This window comes from Puccinia triticina, chromosome 14A (assembly GCF_026914185.1).
Source record: "Puccinia triticina chromosome 14A, complete sequence".
NCBI classification, from domain to species: domain Eukaryota; kingdom Fungi; phylum Basidiomycota; class Pucciniomycetes; order Pucciniales; family Pucciniaceae; genus Puccinia; species Puccinia triticina.
Window position 1 is genome coordinate 4,968,891 of NC_070571.1, and position 26,300 is coordinate 4,995,190.

At 48.2% G+C, this 26,300-nt stretch overlaps 5 protein-coding genes across 5 annotated transcripts; 3 read left to right on the forward strand and 2 right to left on the reverse strand.

The window, feature by feature from the left end:
* Window positions 1–419: 419 nt before the first annotated feature.
* Window positions 420–2,040, forward strand: PtA15_14A449 (uncharacterized protein; the record flags this gene model as incomplete). The annotated part of the gene is made up of 4 exons (XM_053163166.1): window positions 420–1,012; window positions 1,086–1,609; window positions 1,701–1,901; window positions 1,982–2,040. The coding sequence occupies 4 exons, from the start codon at window positions 420–422 to the stop codon at window positions 2,038–2,040; spliced, it is 1,377 nt and encodes a 458-aa protein (XP_053027120.1).
* A 5,501-nt stretch (window positions 2,041–7,541) lies between these two features.
* Window positions 7,542–8,333, reverse strand: PtA15_14A450 (uncharacterized protein; the record flags this gene model as incomplete). The annotated part of the gene is made up of 4 exons (XM_053163168.1): window positions 7,542–7,547; window positions 7,625–7,980; window positions 8,049–8,175; window positions 8,259–8,333. 4 exons carry the CDS (start codon window positions 8,331–8,333, stop codon window positions 7,542–7,544), a joined length of 564 nt encoding a protein of 187 aa, XP_053027121.1.
* An 8,538-nt stretch (window positions 8,334–16,871) lies between these two features.
* PtA15_14A451 (uncharacterized protein) lies at window positions 16,872–19,870 on the forward strand (the record flags this gene model as incomplete). Its single annotated transcript, XM_053163169.1, has 7 exons — window positions 16,872–17,230; window positions 17,304–17,951; window positions 18,042–18,157; window positions 18,213–18,424; window positions 18,509–19,359; window positions 19,439–19,554; window positions 19,647–19,870. The coding sequence occupies 7 exons, from the start codon at window positions 16,872–16,874 to the stop codon at window positions 19,868–19,870; spliced, it is 2,526 nt and encodes an 841-aa protein (XP_053027122.1).
* Window positions 19,871–20,615: 745 nt separating this feature from the next.
* On the forward strand, window positions 20,616–24,320 carry PtA15_14A452 (uncharacterized protein; the record flags this gene model as incomplete). The annotated part of the gene is made up of 8 exons (XM_053163170.1): window positions 20,616–21,095; window positions 21,150–21,212; window positions 21,283–21,415; window positions 21,482–21,561; window positions 21,653–21,751; window positions 21,815–21,911; window positions 21,977–24,049; window positions 24,121–24,320. 8 exons carry the CDS (start codon window positions 20,616–20,618, stop codon window positions 24,318–24,320), a joined length of 3,225 nt encoding a protein of 1,074 aa, XP_053027123.1.
* A 799-nt stretch (window positions 24,321–25,119) lies between these two features.
* On the reverse strand, window positions 25,120–25,755 carry PtA15_14A453 (uncharacterized protein; the record flags this gene model as incomplete). The annotated part of the gene is made up of 1 exon (XM_053163171.1): window positions 25,120–25,755. The coding sequence occupies one exon, from the start codon at window positions 25,753–25,755 to the stop codon at window positions 25,120–25,122; it is 636 nt and encodes a 211-aa protein (XP_053027124.1).
* Between the last annotated feature and the right edge of the window lie 545 nt (window positions 25,756–26,300).

Below are 26,300 nucleotides of genomic sequence, written 5' to 3' on the forward strand. Positions count from 1 at the left end.
ACCGCTCAGTTGATCAATCCAACTCATCCGTCAATTCCATAGTCAGCTTGAAGAACCCACTCATGAGGGCAGCAAGCTGGGCTGGGCAGGGAAACTGTTGGTTGGTGCTACCGTATCTTGGTGTTTGGAAATCTGAAGGAAGGTTGGATTGGTGGGGGATTGCCGGCACATAGCACGTCGCGCCCGACGATCAGAGCGGACCGGCCATGGAGAGGAGTGTGCACTCCTGTCGATGCTGAGCAACCAGCGAGTCTTGAAAGAATCGATGGACGATCTGGACAATCCGAGCTCGGGCGGGCTCCCGGAGGAGCTGGGTCTCCCCCGGGGGAATATCCTCCTTAAATATGTACCAACATCCCACCTCCCCCACTGCCGTCACCCACTTTCTCCACAAACCACCACCACCGACACCAACAACCATGCTCAGATACTCGACCATCCTCGGCGCAGTCGCTCTGCTCTTCCTATCCTCAGCCCATCCCAGCCGAGCAGAAGCCGGGCAGATGATATACAGCCCCGCCAGCACCAATCAGCTCAACTTCCAGCTGGGCCAGCCAGGCGCCCCAGCCATCGACTCGCTCCTCGGAGACCACGCCCTCAGCCGCGCACAATCCGAGAGCCTGCTGGCCGACGACCATCTCGAAAAGCTCGCAGCACACGTCCAAGCCCATCCGGAGAAACGGCTGATCCGATGGGTCGACGGCCGCCAGGAATGGACCACCGAGGGCGAGAAAGCCCTGCTGATCTTCAGGGACGGCCGCCGCAAGTTCGTCGACATCACCGACTCCTGGCTCGCGAACGATATCCACGCCCAGGCCTTCATCCTCGACTCCGACCCCCAGCAGCTCAACCCCAACTTCGTCCCCCACACCACCAACCAGCCAAAGCTTCCCGCCGACTCCTTCCCCAAGAAAATCACCTACGGCGCCGAGAAACTCGCCCGTCTTACTCGCCACATTCACACCTCTCGGATGGAGCAACGATTGAAGAAATTCACCGACTTCAGAACTCGGTTAGTCAGTCATCTGAGACGCAGGAGAAAAGACGATTATCACTAGCAAGCGGGCAATGCTTGGTTCATCCAGATACTACCGTTCATCGACTGGAAAAGAGAGCCAAGCGTGGCTCCTCAACGAGATCCGGACGCTGGTCTCCAAGTCGAGATCAAACGTCACGGTGAGTGAATTCCCACACAAGTGGGGCCAGAACACGATCATCGCGCGGTTCGAGCCAGCAGCGGGCACGGCGGCTGAGGAGACGGCGGGGACGTTTATAGTGGGGGCGCACCAAGACTCGACGAACCTTCTGCCGTTCCTTCCGGCGCCGGGGGCGGACGACGACGGGTCGGGGACGGTATCGATCCTGGAGGCCTTCGACATCCTTCTCCGCCACAACTGGGCCCCCAAAGCCGGCCATGGCGCCCTCGAGTTCATGTGGTTCTCCGCTGAAGAGGGCGGCCTCCTCGGCAGCCAGGAAGTCGCGCGCGCGTATCGAAAGGATAACCGTAACATCTCTGGCATGGTCCAGTTCGATATGACCGCCTTTGTTAAGAAAGGCACTAAGCCCACCGTCGGCCTGGTCACCGACTTCGTCGACCCTGCTCTCACTCGTAAGCTTATCTCCCCCCCTCCCTCTCTCTTTCTTACATCTCTCTCTCTCTCTCTCCCTTCTTGCTCATTTTCTGTTTGTGCTTGATGTAGAATATTTGAGACTGTTGATCGACGAGTATCTGGCCATCGGCTGGACGAACACCAAGTGCGGCTACGCATGTTCGGACCACGCCAGCTGGATCAACGTCAATGTGCCCAGTGCGTTCACCATCGAGTCGCCTTTCGAGGACTCTAACCAGAAGATCCATTCCATCGGCGACACCATCCACCAGCCTGAGTTCAGCTTCGACCGTGCGTGCCCCATCTCTTCTGTCTCTCTCCCTCTTGCCAGCTTTCACTGATAACTGATCTTCTTGCGATATGTTTTTCAGATATGGCCGAGTTCTCCAAACTCGTCCTCGCCTTGGCCGTCGAACTCAAAGGTCTCTAGGCCTTTCGCCTGTCTCCTCTTCGGGGAGACCATTTGTACCACTTGTCGTCTTCCCCTCCTTTTCATGTTGGTTGCCCCGCTCTTCCTTTCAATATCTTCTTGCAATCCATCCGGTCCAATGCGCTTCTTCTCGTTCTTCTTTCTTTTGCTCGATGTAGATATTAATTGATTCATTGTCGCCGGCTTCTTGTAATGTTAACCATACCATTCTGCTTTCATTTCCATTATTGGACACACCGCCTGCCCAAACGAGTCGTGAATTGAGCCAACTTTCATATGTGCAGACAACACATAGATGCCATGTGTGCGTGCGATGACTGTGCAGAGGGGTCTACAGACCTGAGATTCCTGACAGCCAAATGAGAACAAGCCATGTGAAGTTCACTGTGTGTCTGCCATGATTGGTGTCAGTGCTAAAGATTTCACTTGATGCCCGGGTACCCGCCACAGGTGCGGCCCGGGTACCTTCCCAAAAAAAACGCTAATTCTCAGCACGCGCACGCGCACCCCTCACCTCTGAAAAGCACCTTGTGAGCTTCTTGGCAGTAGCACACCCCAGGAAATTCATGTGCAACTGGGGGTCTAACTTGGGTGATTTCCTACTAAAGATACCCGCCAGAACCTTAGCTACATATCAGTGCTGAAAACTCCAACAATTTTGGATCATCAAGTTAAATACTCTTTACCAAAATAGCTAGCTGCAAGGCATTAAACCACCAACAGAAATAATTTTGAGGCAGCTGGAGACTTTGGTCATATCTACTACTAATTGCCTCCACCACAGTTGATTGTGCCTCCACCACATTTATTAGTCCCTCTGCCACAGTTATTAGTCCCTCTGCCACAGTTATTAGTCCCTCTGCCACAGTTAATAGGCGGAGAGACTTGGAGGGACTGATAACTGTGGCAGGGGGACTGATAAGTGTGGCAGGGGGACTGATGAGTGTGGCAGGGGGACTAATAACTGTTTCATAGGGACTAATAACTGTGGCAGAGGCACTATTAACTGTGGGGGAGGGACTAATAACTGTGGCAGAAATGATTAGTAGTAGATATGACCAAAAGCCCCAGCTGCCTCAAAATTATCTCTGTTGGTGGGTTAATGCATTTCAGCTAACTATTTGGGTACAGAGTATTTAACTTCACAATTTGGTGCACTTTTCAGAACCATAGATAAGGTTCTGGCAGAGATCACTGCCAGCATATTTGGCTGGGATGAAGTCATCCCAGTTTAACTGGGATGCACTCAACCAATTTAAAATGGGTTGATCTTATCCAATGAAATATAAAACCAAGGGGGGGACCTTGGATTTATATTTCATCAGTTGAGATCAACCAAGTTTAAATTGGCTGAGTTCATCCCAGTTTAACTGGGATAACCTCAACCCAGCCAATTATGCTGTCAGTGTATCCTTAGTAGGAAATCCACCAAATTAGACCCCCAGTTACACAAGAATTTCCTGGGGTGTGCTACTGCCAAGAAGCTCACAAGGTGCTTTTCAGAGGTCATGCTGCACACTGTAAAATTTTTGGGGGCTTTGGGGCACCGTTGCTAATGCTTTGGCAGATTTCCTTAGTAGGAAATCCCCCAAATTAGACCCACAGTAGCACACCCATTTCCTGGGGGTGCTAATGCCCTGCAGTTCACCATGTGCTCTTAAGAGCACTTTCTGACTGCTGTAAAATTTTGGGGGGATTTGGGCACCCCAGTGAGGAGGTATAGTTTTTTCTTTAATTTTCAGCATTTTTTGTGGAATTAAAATTCTGACTCCCATTCTGGATAGTGGAATTAATTCTCTGACTTCCATCCTGGATAGCCGAATTAATTTTCCAACTCCCAAAATATTTCCGGACCAATTTTGGGTCCTGGCAACCCAAGGCGGACGTCAAATTCAGGTCTTTGGGACGTCCACAACATTTGGGAGTCAATTTAAATTTTTGGGAGTTGATTTTGAAACTCCCTATAAAAAAGTGCCCACCAAAAGTTGAAATTCTCTCAGGCCACGGGGTCAACATAGCGCGTAAGTCCGTCCTTTGGGGGTTGCTTTGCTCCCCCAAGGAGGAGGGAATTAGCTAAGTTAGCTTCTCAGCAGCCTTCTGACTAGGACCAGGCACAAGGTTGGAGATGTCTGCTTGGACTTCCTTGAGGCTGTCAACGTCACAAAATGTCTGAGTGACAGCTGCTGTCGTGGATGCGGCGGCTTTTCCCAAAGCTGGGAGCTTGGAATACGATTTATCTTTTATCTTTTTTCTTCTTTATCTTTATCTCCAATAAGGTGTCCCCCGCTGTGCGCACAGTCCCAGAAGTGGCGGGAGTTTGGGAGTCAGCTGAAGCTGCAGCAGGATCAAACGCGCACAAGCTTGTTTGGTTATCTTTATGGCCTGATCCGCTGAGGAGCCATGAATCCCGGCGGTCACTGCAAGTTTTCTCGGATCCTGCTCATTATAAAAGCATCCGGCTGGAGGTTTATGATTGGAAATGCTTGTATTGATACTAATATTATTACTCTGATGATCATGATGGTTGATGGTATTGTCCCAGATGATCTCTTGGGGGAAGAGACAATGGGTCCAGAACAAGTAGATAATAGGTAATGAAATCAAATGAGAGAACGGGTTACTTTGGGTTGGATGAATGAAGAGAGCCAATGAGTTCAATGAAAACAAAATAGGGGTGTAATACATATTTTTGCTCGCAGTTCACGATTTATCCTGCAAAGTAGAAGTCCATGAGAATTTGGTTTTTTCTAAGCTGTTATTCATACCAGGCTGTTCAACAGAAGATAGCAATTACAGGTTCACTTGACTTTGCGCCGTTTGGCTGATCGTTTGCCCCTGAGGATTGTTTCATGCTCAAGTTTCTGCTTGTGCTCTGCAGAGAAGATAATGAGTATTGATTTTGACTAGGCTAGTATTCATGCCGGCCTGTTCAATGAAAGGGAAAACCTACGTGCTTGCTTGGGCGCCCGGCTGTTCCGCCCCGGCGAGTCGATTTTGGCCTGGCCGGCATGCTTTTCATGTTGTATACATTTAGCTTCTGCTTTGGCCTGCGGATTAGAAGATAATTAGTATCTTGGACAAGGCTGGTATTCATGCCACCTTGTTTGATTAGAGTGGGAAACTCACAGATGCATCCGAATGCGCTGACAACCGGCGCCGCTTGGCTGATGGTTTCCCGCTGAGGTTCTTTCTATGGTTGGGTTGCTTCTTGTGCTCTGCGGAAAAGAAGATAATGAGTATTAATTTTGACTAGTCTGGTATTCATGCTGGCCTGTTCAATGAAAGAGAAAACCTACGGGCTTGCTTGGGCGCCCAGTTGTTCCGCTCCGATGAGTCGATTTTTGCCCGGCCGGCTTGCTTTTGTAGTATACATTTAGCTTCTGCTCTGGCCTGCGGATTAGAAGATAATTAGTATCTCGAACGAGGCTGGTATTCATGCCAGCTTGTTCGATTAGAGTGGGAAACTTACAGATGCATCCGAATGCGCTGACAACCGCCGACGTTTGCCTGATAGCCGCGTCTCACAATTTTTCCTGGAGTAGAAGATCAGGCTTGAGTGTTTGATCCACTTTTCAGTAATCTCATCATCTCTATCGTGGATCTTCAGGAAGTCTTCTGGTATCGCATAAATCAGTTGATTTAGCGCCCAGCGCATCTCCGGTGTTAGACACTGAATTTCCTCCAGACCAAAAAACTGATAATAAACTTGTGTCGTGTCAAGGGTGGCTGACGGACTTATCCAATTGGTGATGGTTGAATCAGGCTTGCCTCTCAAGTTGAATAAAAGAATAAGATACGGATTGAGAGGGTTGATCCCTTCAATTTCAGCATAACTTTTACTCCACTTGAAACTGTCCTTCCATTCAAGGGGACCCGACTGATTTTTTGTTTGAACACCACAAAAGGCGATGTTTTTGAGGTCTAGTTTTGGAGGTTCAACCCCAGGTGTCGGTCCGAGATAAATCGTAAAAAGCTTGTCAAGCCCACGCTGCCCCCGCTTACATTGGACCGCAACGCCTTGGTACAAAAAATTCATCAAGTTGCTAGCGTCGGGCGTGTACTCAATCCTGGAGAGATGGTTGAAAAAGATGCGCCCACGATCCAGGAGTTGGGATTTGTTTCTATTCTGTTCCGTGTGCAGACCCCTCAACATGTTTTCTCGAGGTTTGCCGGTTAAGGTTTCGAGAAAATCTACCAATCGAACCAAACTTCCGCCTGGGATTGATTCCTCCTCGCTACCAATACGCTGCTGTGTTTTTTGCATAGCACGTATCAAGATTAATCTGGTTGCCATTTCGCCAGCATCTCCGAGGGCAACGAGTCCTTCCTGCACTGCGATAGCAAGTTCTTTGATACATTTGACCCAACACGCGTCCTTCTTGACAAGGTATTTGCTGGCCGCTGCCGCATAGACGAACTGCGGGGGATAATCGCTGACGATCATTTCTCGAGTTGAGTCGATGAACATACAGTGCGCCGCATGACTCGAAACAAGTGTTGAGTTTATGGGTGAATGTGAGCCTAGCCGGGTCTGTATCATAGAGCCCAGCAAGGCAAAGCATCGCGCCGGGGTCAATTCTTGAAGAGTAGGGGGTCTAGACAGGCCCAGTAGTTTTGCCCCAGCAATCATCGCCGTCTTTCCGATGGGATCTGGGGTACCCTTTGCAGTTGCGCCTTTGAAATATAACCCGTAAAATGGGCAACCATAGTTGAAGAGCCGAGCGGGCGATTCCAGCTCACGCCAATTTTTTGGTGGTTTGTTGACATCATCGACAAACAGGTCAAGCGTTGATATTTTGTAGATCGGCGCAAACAATTCGTAGCCCAATTGGTGGCCCCTGGCACTTGGGTCTTCTGTTGACGACGGACTGAAGTTGGCCACCTTTGAAGTTGTATCAGTGAAGACGCTAAAGATTCCCTTTTCGGCGGGTATCTCGGATAAAGCCCGGCGAAACAAGCAAAAGTATGAGACATCATGATTCTTGTCTATTGGATCCATCAAATTGCTGGGCTCATCTATCGCTATTAGTACCTTCAGATGTCCGTGTTGGATGCATTGAATACTTTCGCTCATTCGCATTGCAGCATCCTTCAAGGAACAAGTCAGGCTCTTCGCGTCCTTCTCTTTCATCGCTCGCATCCCGTTCCTTACACTAGCATTGAATTTCGTTTTCGGTGTGTTGTTCTTTTGAAAGCTGTAATTAGTCCATTCTTGCAATTGCTTTACCACGGGTTGAGCAGCAGTTTTCTTATTTGAAAAGAATTTAGTCACCGTGTTGAAAATGGCAGTCAAAAAGCTGAGATAGAGGATATTCATGTCCTTCTTCTGTTCCACCCGTGGGACCATGTCCTGAGCAAGTTCGGAACGAGGGGGCTGGTCGGTGGAGTCGGCAGGCCGGAGACAGATATACACCACGCATGTGTGGTGAGCCAGCTCCATGAGCAATCGAGTTTTGCCGCTCATTGTCGGGCCAACGATCGAAGTGTAGGGTGCCTGGAATTCACTTCTTTTCCATTGATATGCAAAGTTTTGAAGGGTTTCCAAGCATGGCATAACGATAAGATCGTACCGCTCGTATTTTACGGAGAAACCTTCCTGGACGACGTCTGTAGACCAGTCGATATCTTCAACTCGGGCAGTTACATCTTGAGCTGGAGTGGTGGAACCAGGTTTCTGAAGTTGAGCAAGCATGTCTTTGACCCCCATTTTAAGATAGTTGGTATCGGCCGGGAACCGCAGCAAGTAAGCACACCGGATGAGTTTCAGTTTTTCCTTTTTTCCCTTTTTTTTCTTGTGTCCACCAGGGTCTATGAGGCTCTCCTGCAGTCTTTCAAAATTTCCCACATTAATGAAATTTACCCATGACAGGCCGAAAAGTTTATTGCTGGCGGGAGGAACTGCTTGGAAAACTTCGTCGTTGTATTGTCGCACCTTTTCCACTTGAGAACTCGTATAGCGTGTCAGTGGGTGTCAGGAAGCTTGTGGTGACCTGAAAGGAATCACTTACATCCAACAGCTTTGAGAAAATCATTGAAGGACTGTTCACAATTTCGAAGATTCCGGTGAAGTAAACGAAAGCGGTCGCGTTCATTCTTCGTGGCTTGATCGTCTTGATTTTGTGATGGAATGTTTGACTGCCGACAGTGATGAGAGTCCATCAATGTTGAGATGTCAATCTCCCAGCTGTGAATATGAGGAGATTAGGAGGGAATCTTACTTTGGCCATCGTCGGGTGGTCGGTTGGAGGTGTGTTGGGTGTGTTTCGGGTTGCTGGGTCGGTATTGGGCACCATGTGCCAAACTTAGCTAAGTCCCTCGATCGGAGGCGCGCGAGGCGACCCTCCGAAGGAGGGACCCTAACTTGACACAAGTCCCCCCTGGTGGGAGGCTCGCTGTGGCTGGCCGCGAAGCGGCCACTCCCGCAGGGAGGGACTTGTGCACAAAGTCAAAATTTTGGCTGAGAAAGAAATCATGAATGGCTGGAGGAAAAATACTTAGCATCACCCAGCCTCCCCCTCAGCTCCAGTGGACCTGCCCCAGAGCCAATTTACACTTCTCAATCTCAGCTTTCAAATGGCGCTGGTCTCATCTCCTCAATCCTTATCATTTTTTCTGTACTAATGTTTTAAAAATAAAAAAACACAAAGAAATGTAAACCAAGGAATTACAACCATCATGCCTTGTGGATATTGGATTCACAAGCCTGCAGATATCTGCAGATCCTACACCTGTAGCCACTCAATTGTTGCAGATAGGATATTCAATTGTGCATATTATAATAGGATCTTCAGTGCAATGGAATATCCTCCAGGATTCCTTTGACCTCCAAAACGGATTCCTTCAATCAGTTTTGGAGTTTATGCCTGAAAAACTTGGGGGAGGGTGCCCATCAGCACTGCCAAGAAAACTGTCTATTCAGTTTTTCTTGTACATATTTTGGTGAATTTTAAATTTTGTTTTTGTGTTTTTAGGATTGAAAATCCTTCCTTTGTCTGCCAGCCTGCAGACATTATTCATAAGCCTCTCCTACGGCGAGCCCTCCAGGCGGGGTCCCCCGGACCCTCCATTTGAGAGGCTTAGTTAAGCTAGCTTATGCCCTACCTCGCAAAACAGTACGCAGCAGAAATCCCATTTGGCTGAGGAAAATTTTCAAAAAATTCAACTCTTGATATCTCGACTCAAGTAAAAGCCATTGGAAATCTGGGCAGACAGAATTGTCCGCCTACATACATCTGCCCTTCCACCTGCCACCTCCCTGAGGCAGTGGTGCTCTATTTCCACTTTTGAATCTGAAAAGGGAAATCAGGGATTTGTGAGCGCTCTTAACACAGGTCCTTGGGTAAATCCATACTTTGACACATGCCAAAGATGGTCTTATGTACAACATCCCTTGAGTCTGACAGACCAATACAAATGTGCAACCCAATGCGTGTGATTATCAAGAAGGTGGTGTTCAGCTGTCAGGTTTCAGAAAAACATGCACTAAAACAACTGCTAGCACTTGCAAGAAGGCAGTCAGATGTCTTGTGTTGGATAATTATTTATAAATCAGGTTTGGGTGTTGAAAATATATAAAAAAATGTGAGCAGACAGCCATGCTTCTTGCACATCTTTTGGGGTAGCTCACTTGGACTCAAGTACATTTGTGTAGCTGCTACAGGACAAGACATAACAAAATGTGCAAAACACCCTTCTGCTGCCTACTGTTTTGCGAGGTAGGGTGTAAGTCCCTCCTTTGGAGGGTTCCTTTGCAACAGCGCTTGCGCGCCTCCAATTGAGGGACTTAGATAAGTTTGACCATGTGCATATATTTATGTATTTACACAAACCACTACTCCTATCAACTCCAGCAAGATGGCTCAGTCCGCCAACAAACAAGGATTGCTTCACCACCGTCTGCGCAACAGTCTCACTTTACAAGGGATCAACACCGTTTCAGATTTCTTCAGTCGTGAACGCAGCGGTAAGCAAGCCAAGCACTCAATCATCAACCAATGTAATAACTTAGCATATTACAGAAATCCTGGAATACAACCAATCTCTTATGATAATCATGTCATTGGATTCCCATAGACGGCTTAACTTGGCAATAGTGAAAATTATTTCCCTTGACCAAGAACATCACTTCACACCTTTAGAGCCTCTTGTCGCGCTCATCCTCAACGGAAAAACCCAATCCAATGAAGAGATGCATGATCTCATTGAAGAAAACTTTGCCAGCACCCCAAACCCCAGTCCCCAAATGACCGATCCCCCAACATATTTAAATGTCCGATCAACCCCGGATGGGACCGGCACCACACCCGGCCTCACCAATTCCTTGGGCCAGATTGATGAATTTCTTCATCTGTTAAAACGTGAACTGAGCAACTTAATGTACACAAATGTCCCAGGTTTGTTTGAGCACTTCACAAACAAGTAATTCATGCCTCTTGATTTGCGCCTCACTCCCCACAAAAGTTTTATTGAAGAAAAGTGTGCAGACAAATTTCACGACAGGTCAAAGACTTGTATGTGGAACTGGATCAATACATTCTTTGCCCAGTTGGAGAAGCAAGAGTCAACCATTCAGAATTCTCGTACTTGGCAGACTGCTCCTACCAAGCCTTTGATGGGTGTTGATGGGCAACACATGGTGGACGGCCCAATCACGTCCCGGAGCATCAACACCAAAAATTCCATTAAAAATGTGCTAGTCCCTTTCAAGCTTAAGAGTCACAAATCAGATGCCAACAATGCTTACATCTGTTTAGCCAAATATGTCTACAAGGTCTTCAAATTTCAGCCAACCCAAAGTTTTGTTGTTGGGCTTACTCTGTGCAGAACCTGTCTACAGCTCTGACAGTTTGATAGATCCAGAGCAATTGGTTCCGAATTGCTTGACCTCAAAGCGGACAAAAAACACTTGAAAATGTTTTTTGATATCTTCTTATACTTCTTAACGTGCAATGAGAAGCAACTTGGCTTTGATCCAACCTTCATCAAGAATAAAGCAGGTCATCAGATTGTTGTAATCAAAACTGACGACGGTACTCAAACACTCTTAATTGACAACATCCTCTTTTGAGCAACAGGAATCTGCACACGTGCAACAACCTGCTAGAAAGCACATATCAATAGACAGAATGGAAGTTTTCTGATCAAGGATTCTTGGAGCCTGCTGACCGGGGAGAGGAAGGTGTTATGCTTTGTCAAGTTAACAAAAAGAATGTAGCTCACATGGCGCGATATTATCACCATGAAGATGTTCACATGGCCAAGAAGAGAGTCAAAATCCAATCTCACATCTGGAGAGGAATCAATTTCCAGTCGAAGTCAACGATTGAATTCACTAATGCACCCAATGATCCACAAGTGCCAAATGAGTATTTTAATTGGGTTCATAGGTGGTTGGTCCTCAAAGATGTGGGGCAACCCATTTGGAAAGCTGATTGCCCGGCTTGTCTGTTGAAGGCCCTCAAGGACTGTATCAGAGGACACCAGGGATTATTGCAGGCTGGCTATCTTCACCGAGACATCTTGGTCAACAATCTTATGATTGGTGACAAAGACAATCCGTATTGAAATTTCCTGATTGACCTGGATGTTTCAATTCCTTACCCTCTCAAAAATTGCGTAGAACGCAAAGAAAGAACTGGCACTAAAGTCTTCATATCAATCAACTTGCTCAGAAAACAACATGCGCATGATTTCATGGATGATCTGGAATCATTTTTTTTGGGTCTTTTTATGGATTTGCATTCATTTCCCTGCCAAAGAACAGAAAAGTTTTATTTTGATACAATGGATTTACTGCACCCCGCAAGGGCTAGCACACACAAAGGCTGGTTGCCTCACTCACATTACAGACCTTAACAAGCATTTCACATCTTGTTACACCAAAGACCCTCTCATCAAATGTGTGGGCAAGTTTGCCAAAACCATGCGCAATCCCGGTGTCAGAGGCAAGAATTCCAAGAAACTTTATCAAGATATATTGACCATTTTGGAAACTGCCTGGACAGAGCTCAAAGCATCATCACCCTGAGTAGGTCCCCCAATCTTCCTCTGCCTTTTTGGCTAGCCCACTGACTCAACATCTCATTTCTAGGATTCTAGTTTTTGCTTACATTTTCTTTCCAATATCATCATTGAATTTGTTCCCCATTGTTTTTGATTACAAATCCCCTGTGGATATATTCTTCTTCCCTCCCTTTCCCAAACCATTTCCAATTGTTTGAATTGTAATTTTACTTTTCAATTCAATAGTCAATAGACTCAATTGCATTCAGATTCATGTAAAATCTTGTAAAACTTTGTAACAGATAAGTTGTATAATCAGAAAATAGGCTTAGATGTTATCCCGCAATACCAGCAGGAGCAGAAAGTATCTGCTATATAACAAGGAGAAAAATGGTATGGAAAAATGAATGTAGAGAATTTTAAATTTAGTTCTGGTTAAGAATTTGAGCCACTTGTCTTTCTTGTAGCCAGGAAATTGTGAATTTTCATTTGTTGCACTTGGGCATTCTTCATTTGTTGGCAAAAATTATTGAAAATACATCAATGGCAATACAAAAATCCCAAGGAGACAGAACTGTAGAGGAGATCCCAAAGGCTTAGAAAGATGTGGTTCAGACCTGTGAATGGGCTGGAAGGTGGAGCTACTGAAAAGTTGAAACACCTTACAGCCAAATGGTACTTTCTGCTCCCCTATGAAATTGTGGGATAATATGCAAGTCCCTCCCTGCAAAAGGGGCAGCATTGCTGCCAGCCACAGCAGCCCTCCCACCAGGGGGGTTCTTGTGTTAAGTTAGTGCTGAGATGAATGAAAATCTTTTCTGAAAAAAAACATTGAATGTTGAACAGGACCTACTAAAACTGCAAGAAAAATGTGGTACATAAAAACCATCATGATGGAGGCCCCTGGTATCACCCAGGGCATATAGACCCAGTTGGGGTCCCAAATTGAATGCATCTGTATTCTGGCCATTTAGGAGAGAAGTTTACCTCCTTAATAGTCAGTCTCCAAACCCATTACCAAGAAGGACATACTCCCTTCTTGACTATTAATAGAGTTATTGCCCACAAAGAAGGGTTTCTTGCCTGCTTGATGACCAGTCTGCAGACCAACCAGCAAGAAGGAAAAGCTCCCACATTGATTTCCAATGTGTGTTGTCCTAAATAGCGGAGGGGAGGTATTCCCTTCTTGAAGACTTGTTTCTCACAATAAAAAAAAGGAAAAATATGAGCCGAGTTGCTGAATTGACTGGTGTAGTGGTTATTCCTGTGTTTGCAGGTGGGGAAATTCAAAGTTTCATTTATACTGACTAAACACCTCAAGATAAAGCCAATTGGACATCAGAAATTGGATCCAAGGCCAAAATAACCCCTAGCAAAGCTGAAACAAATATGATACATGGAGCATATCTGATAAACATTTTTCATTGAAGATACAGACCTAGATGTCCAATTTTTTGTTTTCAGCCATCAAATACTTAATAATGGCTAAAAAGACAAAATTGGGAATTTTGGTATGCATCTTCAATTTAAAACATTTACCAGATACACACCATGTATCATATTTGTTTCAGTGTTGCCATTAGTTACCCACTGGAACCACTCTTAGGCCCCAATTATAAAAAGTTTTTGAAACTTTATTCAAATATATTTCTGATTGTTTTGAAGCCCAGTTCTAACTTGTTTATAGTTACATACAGGATTTCAAAAGTCATTCAAAACCTGGCCAATTATAAACCAGGCGCGCACACAGGCAATTTAGGCCTTAGTGTACAGGAATATTTGCCACCTCAACTGTTCTGCTCTACTAGGGCGCAACCAGTTGGCATGGAAACTCTACCGGGGTTTGCAACCCAGTCGGCGGGCTTGCATCGGACGGATGCCTACCTGTTGACCTCGCCTGGCGGCCTAGACCCAGGCACCTTCAGCAAACTGGCCCTGTGCACCTTCTGTTCCAGCTTTGGCTAGACCAAAGAGCTTGAACAAGTCTCAAAAATCACATGTTGTGACACCCGGAAAATTCTGTTGGGGCTGCATCCACAGTGACTGCAGATGTGTTTGTCTGGGTGTTGCACTACAGTGTTCAAAAGTAAAGCCAACACCGTGTGAGGTCTAGCTTAACCAAGCCTCTTGAACGGAGGGGCTGAGGGACCCCGCCCAGAGGGCTCTCCGTACACCCAGGGACTCCTTTGACAAGAATCCCAATAGTGCCCCTGCGCGAGGTCAGGCCAGCGGCTGTTGGTCCAGACGTGCAGGTGGGGAGGGGATGGAACAATGGGTGGTGGATACTATTACATACCAGGATCCCATTGAAAAGCACCACACCTTCAAGATCACATGGTACAGGAACCCATACGGTGTATTGAGACCTGTAATTGTGTGTTTGCAAATTTTAGCAAAATTCAACTTCTTTTGAGCTCAAAAAAACTTTTGAAAACCTGTATTTAACTATCAACAAGTTATAACTGACCTTCAAAACAATTGGAAATATATTTGAATAAAGTTTCAAAAGCTGTTTATAATTGGGGCCCTATATCTCTACTGGATCACAAGAAACGCAAATCACACCTTTCATGTACCAGTTGAAACAGTCTCACAGATGGTTTCACACACAATCTCAAACTCAACAATCAAATTGCATTATTGAATTTTGTTTTCCTTTCATTAGTCTCAAGCTCCTATTTCCCATTTGCATATGTTTGATTCCTGTTTACATATCTTTGATCCTGGGAAATCCTGGAATAAATATATTTGGCACTCTTCTGCATATAAAAGGGAAATATTGTAGATAGACTGCTAAATTCACTCATCATTTTCTATGTAGGGAGGCCTCTGCCTGCCAGCAACACTGTAACTGTTCCAATCCATGGAATGGTATTGGTTGGTATTGACCCAAAATCCAATCTGATATCTTTGGATTGGATCAGATTGGCCTACATACAAGGGATGTGCAATCTGGTGCATCGCCCCAGCAATGTGATATTACATCATATCACATCCTTTTCACTGTGATTATAGCTGCACTGTGTTATGCCACGCTACAGAACTTGTTTTGTGGAAAAAAGGGGAAATATGCCGCTGAAGTCGGGGTAGCAGGCACCTTTTTGCGTCCTATGTGCATAGCTTTAGCGCAGATCCAATGAATGTATGCTATGCTATGCTAAAATGTAGAAACATTTGGATATGCCACATCACCTGCCACTAACCTCACTGTTACATTTGGCTGGGTGAGTAAAATAATTTCTTAGAAAATCAATGAACCCTCTGCAATCCTTTTTTAAAACTGATTTATCAGCTCATGGTAGACACAGAAGGTTGGGGAGGGTCTGTGCAACAATATTGTTTAATCGAGATCAGTGGAGGACTTCCTGTTGCAATCAGGGAGCAATCAGGGAGGCTCCCAGAGTCCCAAAGCCTAGATTTCCCTGCAATATTTGGCTCAGATCTAGGTCTGGAAGGGGTTCCCAGATTGACAGTAAGTCCTCCAGTGAGGACTTTCTGTCAATCTGAAAAGTCAGATCTGAGCCAATGGATTTACTATTTCATAGGGAAATAAATCTAGGTCCCCAAAGATCCCCAAAGTGATCCAGAGTTCCAAATTTCAGATTTCCCTGTGAAATCTGAAATTCCAGATCTATTCAAAGTTGACAGGAAGTCCTTCACTGCATATAGTGATGTCAATGAATATGTAAACCAAATTCTCAAAGAAAGGGAAGACTTGAGTCTGGAGGTATGTGTTGGATTGAGTGCTCAGGGAATTAATAGAGTTCATTACGTTTACATGGAATGAGCTAAATAGTAACTACAATAACATGTGACAGTCAATGAAGTTGAGGACTACATACATGTCACCTACATGTACCAACAGTATGGGTAAAACAATTGCAAGCATATTTTGCAGATGTCACAGGAGGTAATTTTTAAGTTGATACAGGATCAATTTCTTTTGCTCAAGATATACACAATCTGATACTTAACAAATCTTAGATGGAGTCCTTCTGTGTAGTTTGAAAGAAGTTTCTTGCATCCCTTGGTCAGACTCAAGTGTGATAATCCACAGAGATAAAACTAGTCAGGTTCCAGCTAACACATCTTTCATCAGCAATGAGGGAGGAGAGGTTTGGAAAACAAAAAATGTAAACCCTATCTGCCACAGGGCTGTCACAGGTGGGGTTAAAAATTTTCCAGGTGATACATTACACCTGAATTTTAGTAGATAGTTGTACACAATCTGACACTTCAAAAATCTTAAATAGAGTCCTGTTGTGCAGTTTGAAAGAAAGAAAAAGAAAGCTCAGCTAACTCTGACAATTAGGTTTGGATACTGGAATGTGTCAGATCAATTGCCTGTTGTGTGTATCTGCGATCTAATTGTGTTTACCATCTTGGTCTGGCAAAAGATTTGAGCGGGGGCAAGTACTGGCCTTTCCGCTCCGTTCCGTGTGTGCGGGTGCCTGGAGTTGGCTACGCAAGACTCAACAATACTGAGCATCTCGTGGCGCAGTCTGAAAGAAAGCAAAAGAAACCTCGTGTAACTCTAACAATTAGATTCGGATAGGCAAGTACTTGTACGTGACAGATGATCCAATTGCCTGTTGCACTTGTTGGATCTGATTTTGTTCACGATCTAGGTACCTGCCGGCCAGGCAAAACATTTAAGCAAAGCCATGCGTGCGAGTACTGGCCGTTCCGCTCCTCTCCGTGTGCACGTTTTCTTGCAGTGCTTATAAGCGGCAGTCTCTGCGGTCTCAGAGGAGATTGTGGTTCTTCTTTCCCAGCTTCAGCGAGTTTACTTATAAGTTCCTTCAATTCCTCTCAACTTACATTTCAAAATGCTAGGCGAAAGACTCAAAGTGCTAGTGCGCATTTTGACCATCTTCGATTTACTTAACACCAATCTCTTGACCACCGCACTCGATGCAGAGCTTTCAGCATCAGTTAGGCGCCCAAGCTTGGATGAGCCTCTCATAAGTTCAAGCAGCTTCCCGCGCTCAACAGAGAATTTGAGGTCCAGTGATTTCAGTCAGACTCACAGCGAAAATCAAGTTGATAAACTGGGTGATAGCTTGAAGGCTGTCACAATACCTGAAGGCATAGAGGGAGGGGAGTCAGGAAAACCTGGAGGTATCTTCGAAAAGGACGGCAGCCATGTCGCATTGGGAGCTTCTGGTATAGAAAGCGGGCAGCAGGCGTTAGTAGACTGAGTTTATTGATATTACTTGATGTGCACAAATTACTCAGATACATTTATCCAATTTTTTTAGTGATAAACCCAAAGTGGGAACGCTGCTCAACGATCCGACCGAAGCAGAAAAATATGGCAAAGAGTCTAGCCTCTTTTCCTCGTCCGAAAGTCCTCTTTATAAGGAAATTCACCCACCAGAACCTGAGCTATTCGATAATGGGTTTTACAAATCAACCTGCTTCCAAAATCTCAATCCATCCAATCCCGACGAACCAGATGAATGGTGCATACTCATCAACTCCACCATCAACCATGGCAAAGGTTGCGTTATCGTTTCCCCCGCGAAATACTTGGATGGGTTCTTTAAAGAGGGACTCAAAATATCAGATGATCCGCCAGACATTGGCGCCGCAAAGATTGTGCCCATGCCTGAAAAAGGTGGTAAGGGAGTCGTAGCTGCTCGTAAAATCGAAAGGGGTGAATATGTCCACCAGCTATACCCGGTTGTGCTGTTTCCACGCATGGACCCAGTGTGGAACACTCCCTTTGGCCAAAGTATCTTTCGACCAGCTATTGATCATCTGCCACCCCAAACTCGGGATGCCATATTGCGTCTTGCCAGAAGGGACCAGTTTTTTACCAGTGTGATTGCAGCCAGCAGTTATGAAACCCATCACACAGTTTCAGACAAGAAACTTGATTTTGCTGCAATATATCTGGATGCCTCGTAAGTTCTGCTTGCTTTATCTTGGGGTTGGTAAATGCAGAACAAACATTTTTTTATTTTTCTTTTCCTCCCCAAACAAATGGCAAACAGGCATTACAATCATTCCTGCAAACCAAACGTATATTACTATGTTGATCCCGAGACACAACTATTGCACATGAAGGCTTATGAGACAATTGAAGCGGGCGAGGAACTTACTATATCTTGTAAGCAATCATCGTGAATTCTGCTGACCGTGAAACTGAAATTTTGAAATCATAGATGTTTTCCAAGAGTTGTATCAGCAAGACAGGAAAGAAAAACTGAAAGAAATCTATGGTTTTGATTGCACTTGCCCACATTGCCAGATGAGTGAAGAGCTTGTGCAGCAGTCAAATGAAAGAATTTGGAGGCTCAAGGATCTCGCTGAGCTCTCAAAAAATTCAAATCTTTATCCGAGTGAAATAAAGCAGTTTCTCAAATTTGGTGAGATGGTGAGTAGCTGTGATTATTTTTTAAGAAAAAAATTACAGAACATATGAACCGATTGAGTTCACTTATGCCTCTTACAAATACAGGAAAGAATCCCCAAGTTCATAGCCCGTGCCAGCCTGATTGCCGCCCAACTTGCCAATTCAAAAAAGGAAATGCAACAAGTTAAAGAGCATGCAGAGAAAGCCAAATTCATGGCAGGTCTGGAGGGCGGGATAAACTGGTCTGCTGCCGACGTCAAGGATTTGGAAACACTTCTCCATGAACCCGAAACTCACAGCTCTCATTTGTCATACGAAGTCAAGGGAATTGAAGGAACAGATGGAAAGAAGCCTGGCTTCTTCTCCTCGCCCAAAAAACCTGTTTATAAATACGATAAAGAAATTCCTCAAACAGAACTTGAGCCGTTAGATAAAGGGTTTTTCAAATCAACCTGCTTCCAAGATCCCGATCCATCCGACTCGGGGGAACCGAGGGAATGGTGCATACTCATCAACCCCACAGTCAACCAGGGTAAAGGATGTGTGATTGTCACCCTCAGTAAATACTTGGACGGTTTCTTCAAAGAGGGGCTCAATCTTTCCGATGATCCCCCCAGTTTGGGCACCGTAGAGCTTGTCACAATGGCTGACAAAGGGGACATGGTGGGAGCAGTGGCTACTCGCAAACTGGAGACGGGTGATATTGTCAAACAGAAATACCCGGTTGGATTGTTTCCAGAGGATGAGCCGATATGGAGCACCCCCTTTGGTCACAATATCCGTCGGCAAGCCGTTGATCATTTACCGCTCCAGACGCGGGCTGCCCTGTCGCGTCTTCCCGGAAAGGGTGCCACCGAGGATGAGTTCATTTCTAGCGTGGTTTCGGCCAACACTCTGTTGACCTCTCACAAGGTTCATGGAACTTCAATTCCTTTTGCCGCGTTGTTTACGGATGTGTATGTTCTGGATTGATTTTATATATAGCCAGGACAAACAGAATGACTGAGGCCTCCTCGATCTCTTCCTGCAAAAAAGACAATTTGACAATGCCTGTAGATCCAACGTGTTGTTCTCCTTGGACGAAACAACACAGCTAATGAGTATGAAGGCCTGTGGTCCCATTGAAGCTGGCGAGGAACTTACCATACCTTGTGAGGAATTGCTTTTTTTTTTCTTTTTTTCTTTTCAAAAAAGTGGATATTTGCTTCATGGAGTGCGACTCACATATCTATCACAATCACAGACTTGATTCCAGAATATCTGCGGGCAACTCGGTACAGAGAGCTGAGGGAGATCTATGGTTTTGATTGCACTTGCTGGCACTGTTCGCTGAGTGATGAACTTGGAGAGAAGTCAGATGACAACGTTATGCGAATCATCCAGCTGTGGCATTGGTCCAAAAAGAAAAATCTTTCTCCCGCTCAAGCTGAGGAGTTCGTTAAAATCAGTGAGGAGGCAAGTCTATGATCTGGCCTCATTAAATCTTGAAAACCCGATGACTTGTTGAGCTGACTTTTGCATCTTCAACAAAACAAAAAACAGGAACAAATTCCCAGACAAATAGCACTTGCACACCTGATGGCCGCTAAAGTGCACCACTCGAAGGATGAAATTCGGAAGGCGCATTTAGAGAGGGCACAACTCATCGGGGACCTTGATGGTGGACAAAACTGGACTAAAGCTGAACGAGAAGAGTTGGAAAGGCTTCTCGGAGAGCACGAAAAGTAGCGGTCCCATGATTAATCTCATGTGTTGTCCAATGTACTTTTCCAGCTTTGAATTCAGGTCAATGTGTACTAGCAAAGGTTTTTTCTTTTATGTTTTCAAGCTTATAACTAGCCATGAAGAGATCTTGTCAAGTATCAACTGAATACATGTAAATCCACTGTTTTGTGGAAACTATGTTGTGTTTTTGGCCTGTGACTACTACTTTGCTGCATGTTCATTCTGCATGAGGAGTGGGCACTTTTCTTACGGTCACTTTTGAGGATACATACTTCCGCTTGTGTGTTGCAATAGCTTGGCCTTCGACGGAAGTCCCCTCTGCGCTTGGGTTTTGAGCAGTGGCAGGATCTACTCCTTGGCTGGTGGCGATGCGCAGATCAGACGCGGGTGAGTCAGGCTGTATGCCCATGCAGAGTGGGCCGCGCTGTGAAAACACCCATCCCCCGCCTACACAGCCCGAGCACTTCTCCATCCAACCACCACAACAATGTCTCGCCCTTCATCCCGAAACCACCACAGCGACAAACCAAGCCACTCCAGATCAAACTCACGCCGCTCGTCGGTCACCAACAGCCAGCAGCCGCACATCCCACCCGACCCATACTCCTTCTGCAACTCATTCTGGGGGGAGTACGGCTACGACGCACTGCAGAACAAGAACAGACACTCCTCCAAACTCCTCGAAGAGCTCAGACTATGGTACAAGGAACGGGCGGCGATCGAAGAGGACTACGCCAAGCGGCTCACCAAACTCACCAAAAACCCCCTCTTCGAATTCCACTCCTCCAGCAACAACAGCACCAACAACGAGCTCGAAGTCGGCGGGATCAAGCGAGCACTCGAAACCGTCAGGGATACCACCAGACAGAGCGCCCACTCCCACCTCGAACTGGCCGGCACCATCAGGACGGCCCTCGAGAAAAAGCTCGCCGAATTCGTCACCAGGAGGGAAGGACTCAAGAAAAACGTACGAACCACTCACTCTCTCGTCTCACTACGGATGGCTGATCCCCTCTCTTAGCCTCAAGCTGCAATCGAGCGACTACACAAGAAAAAATCAGAACTCGTCGAACTCACCGAAAAAGTTGAGCACACATCACCCACTAAATTCTTACAGCAAGAAACGCACCGCTCACGCCGATCCTAACTCACAGTCGCGCAAGAAGTACGAAGCAAACGCGATCGCCGTCAACGGATTATCCGCCCAGACACATCTCGTCCAAGGTCGCGATTATGACAAAGTGACGGCAAAACTAGAGAAAGCGCAGCAGAACGTTCAGATGGATGGTAAGCTTACAGTCAGTATAAATACTCCACGTGAGATCTTACCCTCCCCATTTCCTGTGTATCTAGAGCGAGAATATCGTTCACACGTCAAAAATCTGAAGGAAACAACAGCCGAATGGAACATGCAGTGGAAAGGATACTGCGATGTCAGTGTTTTCTTTTTTTTTTTTGCTGTCCTTGGTGCTTTGACGCACGGTGGTTCACAAGGAAAAGCTCACCATCCGACTTGCTTTCTAGCTCGTACAAGATCTTGAAGAGGAGCGCATCGATTTCATTCGGACTTCGTTTTGGGATTATGCGAATGGAGTCTCCACAATCTGTGTTGTGGATGATGAGGTATGCAGCCCCACTCCGTCTGTCAAAAAAATGCTTAGCTCATTCATCTATCCTTGATCATAGCAATGTGAAATTATCCGGAAAGCTCTAGAGCGATGCGATACCGCCCAAGACGTGGCTGAATTTGTTAGGCAGGCTCGTACGGGGAGCGACATTTACGGTAAGTACCGGTCCACAACTCGCCCCTTTTGTTACACAGACATTGAATCTCGAATGTCTCAACAGTTGCGCCTGAATACGTCAATTATGCCCGAGGGGAACAAACTCCATACAGTCGCGCACCTGCAGTACAGGCTAACTTTGTCAGATCATCCATCCGCAATCCACGCGCTGCCCCTTCAACCACCAACATCCAAGATCTGGCACATGCCATCCGCTCCGGTTCATCCTCACCAACCGATCCCATCCTTCCACCTCCCACCGCCAGCCGATCCACTTCTAAGGCTGCAGTCAAGAGAGGCGGAGCCATCGCCGATGCCGTGGCTGCCAATTCATTCACCAATGGTGATCCCAACCCCGGGCTCGTTCCTCGAGCCTCCATCTCCCGCTCTTCCATGGGCGCATCAATCTCCCGAGCCGCTTCCCCTGCAGAGGCCATGGCTCAAGTCGTAGGCAGCAGCACGAGCGACAGTCTGAACAGTCGGCTGAGCACCCAAAGTAACCTTCATCAAAGCACCGCTACTGCCCCCTCCGTCCCGCCACCTCAACAACATTTCCCCAGCAACCATGCACCATCACAACCGACCAACCCAAGACAACACCACGAGCCAAATATTCCCAAACAGGAGCCCACCGGACCTCCTCCGCCACCGGCATCCGCCAAGCCTGCCAATCGTTATGCACCAGGCTATGCGAATAAAGAGCCAGCGCATCCCGCCAACGGCTTGCCTGCCCCATCCAACCGGCCTGCATCTCGGGCGTCAACCAACGGCGGAATCCAGCCACCCTCGGTGCCTGCAGAAAATGGGCAAGTCGATCCATTGGTGGCAGCCCTAGAAAAGCTGCGATCAACCCCGTCGATCAGCTCCTTCCGTCGGTCACCTGCGCCCAGCGCGACCCCTGCCCGGGCACGTCCGAATGACGAGCACGATGGTCGTCGATCAACCTTAAACCAGCCGTCCTTGAACGGCCAGCACAACCGAGCCAGCTCGCCCGCGCCGAGTGCCCGTCGGTCAACCTTAGACCAGCCGTTCTCCTCTTCCTCCCATGACCCTTACAAACGTTCTCATTCGCCTGCAGTCAGCACTCGCCGATCGACCCTGAACGAGCCCCAGTCCGGCAACATGTATCAACGCGCCAGCTCGCCGGGCGCGCGTAGGATGACGCTGGAACAGCCCGGCTCGTATGATCCTTACAAGCGCTCGAGCTCGCCAGCCGTCTCTGGCTCGATGATGAAGCCGCCCAACGACATGCGTTCGAACGGGGGCCGGAGCCCAAGCCCGCAGCCTCATGGGGGATACAACCGGGGCGGCGCGCCCTCGCCGGCCCCTTCGAGCACCGGCATGTCCTACCAACACCAGCCAACACAGGCTTCCCACCCGACGGCCCAACAGCAACATCCGGCGCGCCAGCAAAGCTACGGTCATCCCACGTCGCGGTCGATGCCCATGGGGGTGGCGTTGGATGCCCGGGGCGGGGTGGTGGAGCAGGCCGGCGGGGGAGAGCCTCCGAAAGCGAGCCACCAACACTCGCACAGCCAGTCGTCATCGATGGCCATGATATCCTCGCCAACATCATACTCGGGCAGCACCTCGCAGACCCCGTTCCGGGTGAGCCAACCCCACGCCCACAATCCGCCGGTCCACTCCCAGCCCCCCACGGGCTACGGCGCACCCCGGCCGCCTCAGCACTACGGATATGCAGGCCAGCAACCACCGACCGCCCAGCAGCCGCCGCCTCAGTCGACCACCCCCGCGCCCCCCGCGTCGGCTTACCAGCAGCAGGCCCAGCAGCCCGCCGCTGGCCCTCCGCCTTCCCAGTACTCCATGCCCCCCTCCCAGTCCCAGCAGCCCTTCGGCGCCCAGCAACACTCGTACTATAACGCCCCTCAGCCCCCCGCTTCCCCCCAACCCCTGCAAGCTAATCAGCCTATCCACCGTACATCCAGCGTCTACTCCCAGCCTGGGCATCCTCCCCCTCAACAGCAACAACCTCAACAGCAGCAGCAGCAGCCTTACTATCAACAACCCTCCCAACAACAACAGCAGCAGCAGCCTCAGCCTCACGCTCAACAACCCGCTCAAAACCCCTCCCCGACCGGCAACTACACCGACTCGGGCCAGCCTATTCTCTTCTACGGTACGGTTCTATTCATCCCCTAGACCATCAAAAAACCCCGCAGAGAAACTAACGAAGCAGGGGTTGTGTAGTGAGAGCGCTGTATGATTATGCAGCAACGATGCCCGAGGAGTTCTCGTTCCAAGCAAACGACGTCATCGCTATCACCCAGACCGACCCCGATGGATGGTGGCAGGGCGAGCTCGTCGACGAGTTCAAGCGGAACCTGAACGCCAGAAACGGCCATCGCGGCAACGTCCTCCCGAGCAACTTCGTCGAGCCTCTCCATTAAACCCCTCTTTATCTTGTCGTTTGTTTTGTTTGATGTTTTGTGGGTCGTTTTTGGAGCGGTTCGGTGTGCTCGTGGTCTCCGGTTTCTCGTCGTTGTTTTCTGCTCTTGCTCGCGTTCTCTGGCCGTCCGAATCGGCCCTCTCTCAGCCCATCCTCTCTCTCTGCCTCTCTCTCTGCCTCTCTCTCTCTGCCTCTCTGACCCACACGCTATCCCCTTGTTGTGTCGGCCAACACATGAAAACATGCATTGGCGCCCAGCGTGGGTGCATCTGATTCTGTCCATGTACATATGGCCATGTTATGTAGTAGTATCGAATATAGTATATCTGTTTTTGGGTGCGGTTGGGGAGGCGGGAAAAATTAAGGTGTCTGCTGAGCTCTTGAGCCAATTGTGAGTTCAGAGAGACCACCGTGTGGAGCGCACACAGTGCCGAGTTCCGAGGGGTCCTTCATGCAGATATTGCTGGCTATGGAGGACCACCATCCATGCGTTGTACAGATGTTTTGTCTCGAGCAACCGTTTTATTCATCATTACAAAGAGACTCCGGTGCGGCTTGCAACCAGACACAAGAGGCGCGGCAGATGGCGCACATCTTCAATACTTCATGACAAAATGCAGCTTTTTTGTTTTTATAAGGTATTTACATATGCAAAACAACAGCACAAGAATAAGACGAGAAGAGCTTTGATACAAGGATCTACGTGGAACAAATACAAGATAGATGGTGGTGTCGGCCAGTGACGATAGAGGAAGTGGAGATAAGCCAGTCGGCCTGCGGCTCATGCAAGAAGGCGGTATCTAAGTGGCGGAAGCCTTGCTGTTCGATGAGCTGTCCGCTTGTGCAGCTGAGGCGCTAGGATCAGCGTCGGCTTTTGGCGGAGCATCATCGGCGGGCTTTGGCGGGCCGTCATCGGTGGCTTTGGCCTGCGCATCAGCGCCGGCTAGGTGAGCATCAGCAGAGGAATCTGCGCCGGAACCGGCTGCACTGGCGCCGACGATCGGCGCAGACGGGCCGCCATGGATGACGACTGCTCCGACGGGGTGTGGGGGGAACGGGCCGCCTGGTAGGGGAGGGAGTGGCCCGCCTAGGCCGATGCCTGCGCCTAGCCCCGCATGGAGGGCGCCCACCACGGGGCCAACTGCGCCGAGTGCTGCGCCCACGATGCCGCCGGCCGCATGCAAACCGGCGCCGAGTGCGGCTCCGGGACCAGGACCGGCCAGCACGGGAACAGGGCCCGGGCCAGGCGCGCCAAGCGGGAGTGCCCGCCGGTCCAGCGGCTTCTCGGCCGGCGCTCGGCGCCCTTTCGTCGGGAAGTAGTGCGCCCCATTCGCCTCCCGCGTGTCCAGGCTTAGCGGGGACGTCCATACTCCATTTGCAGACAGGACGATCTGGCTGATGATGACCATCATCGAACTCACGTTCATCTTCAACATCGTGCTGGCTTTTCGGGATCGAGCTGAGGCGATGGTCAGTGTCAAGCAAGACACGTGTATATTACCAAACGAGTAAAATTTCACTCACGGGAGAACAGGTGGCTCGGGTTAGTGAGCCTTGTTGGATTGTGTTGACGCCGGAGTATATACAGAGAGGGGGGTGGATATATAACAGCGACTGTCGAAGTCAGGCGAGGGTTGTGTACGAGTTTTCACAAAGAGCTCCCGTTGGATGGCTGGTTCCCGAACAAGCGGCTTGGCTTTCAAAGCTTCGAGGCAGACAAACGGATAGGCCGAGGAAGAACGAGGCCCGGGCTACTAGCGCGACCGGATGAGATGGGAGTGGTGGTGGGGGAGGCTTTGGGAGATGTGGGATTTGAGGCAGGAGGCCACAAGATGCGGTCTTTTTAACCGATTCCAAGCGGCCTCTTCGGGAAGGCGCACCCTTGCACTTGTAGTGGGTTGACGATGGGGGGCGTGGATTGGTGGTGGCGAGAGCACCGTGAACGATGGAAAATTAAAGACTGCATGTGGTGAGGGTGCCG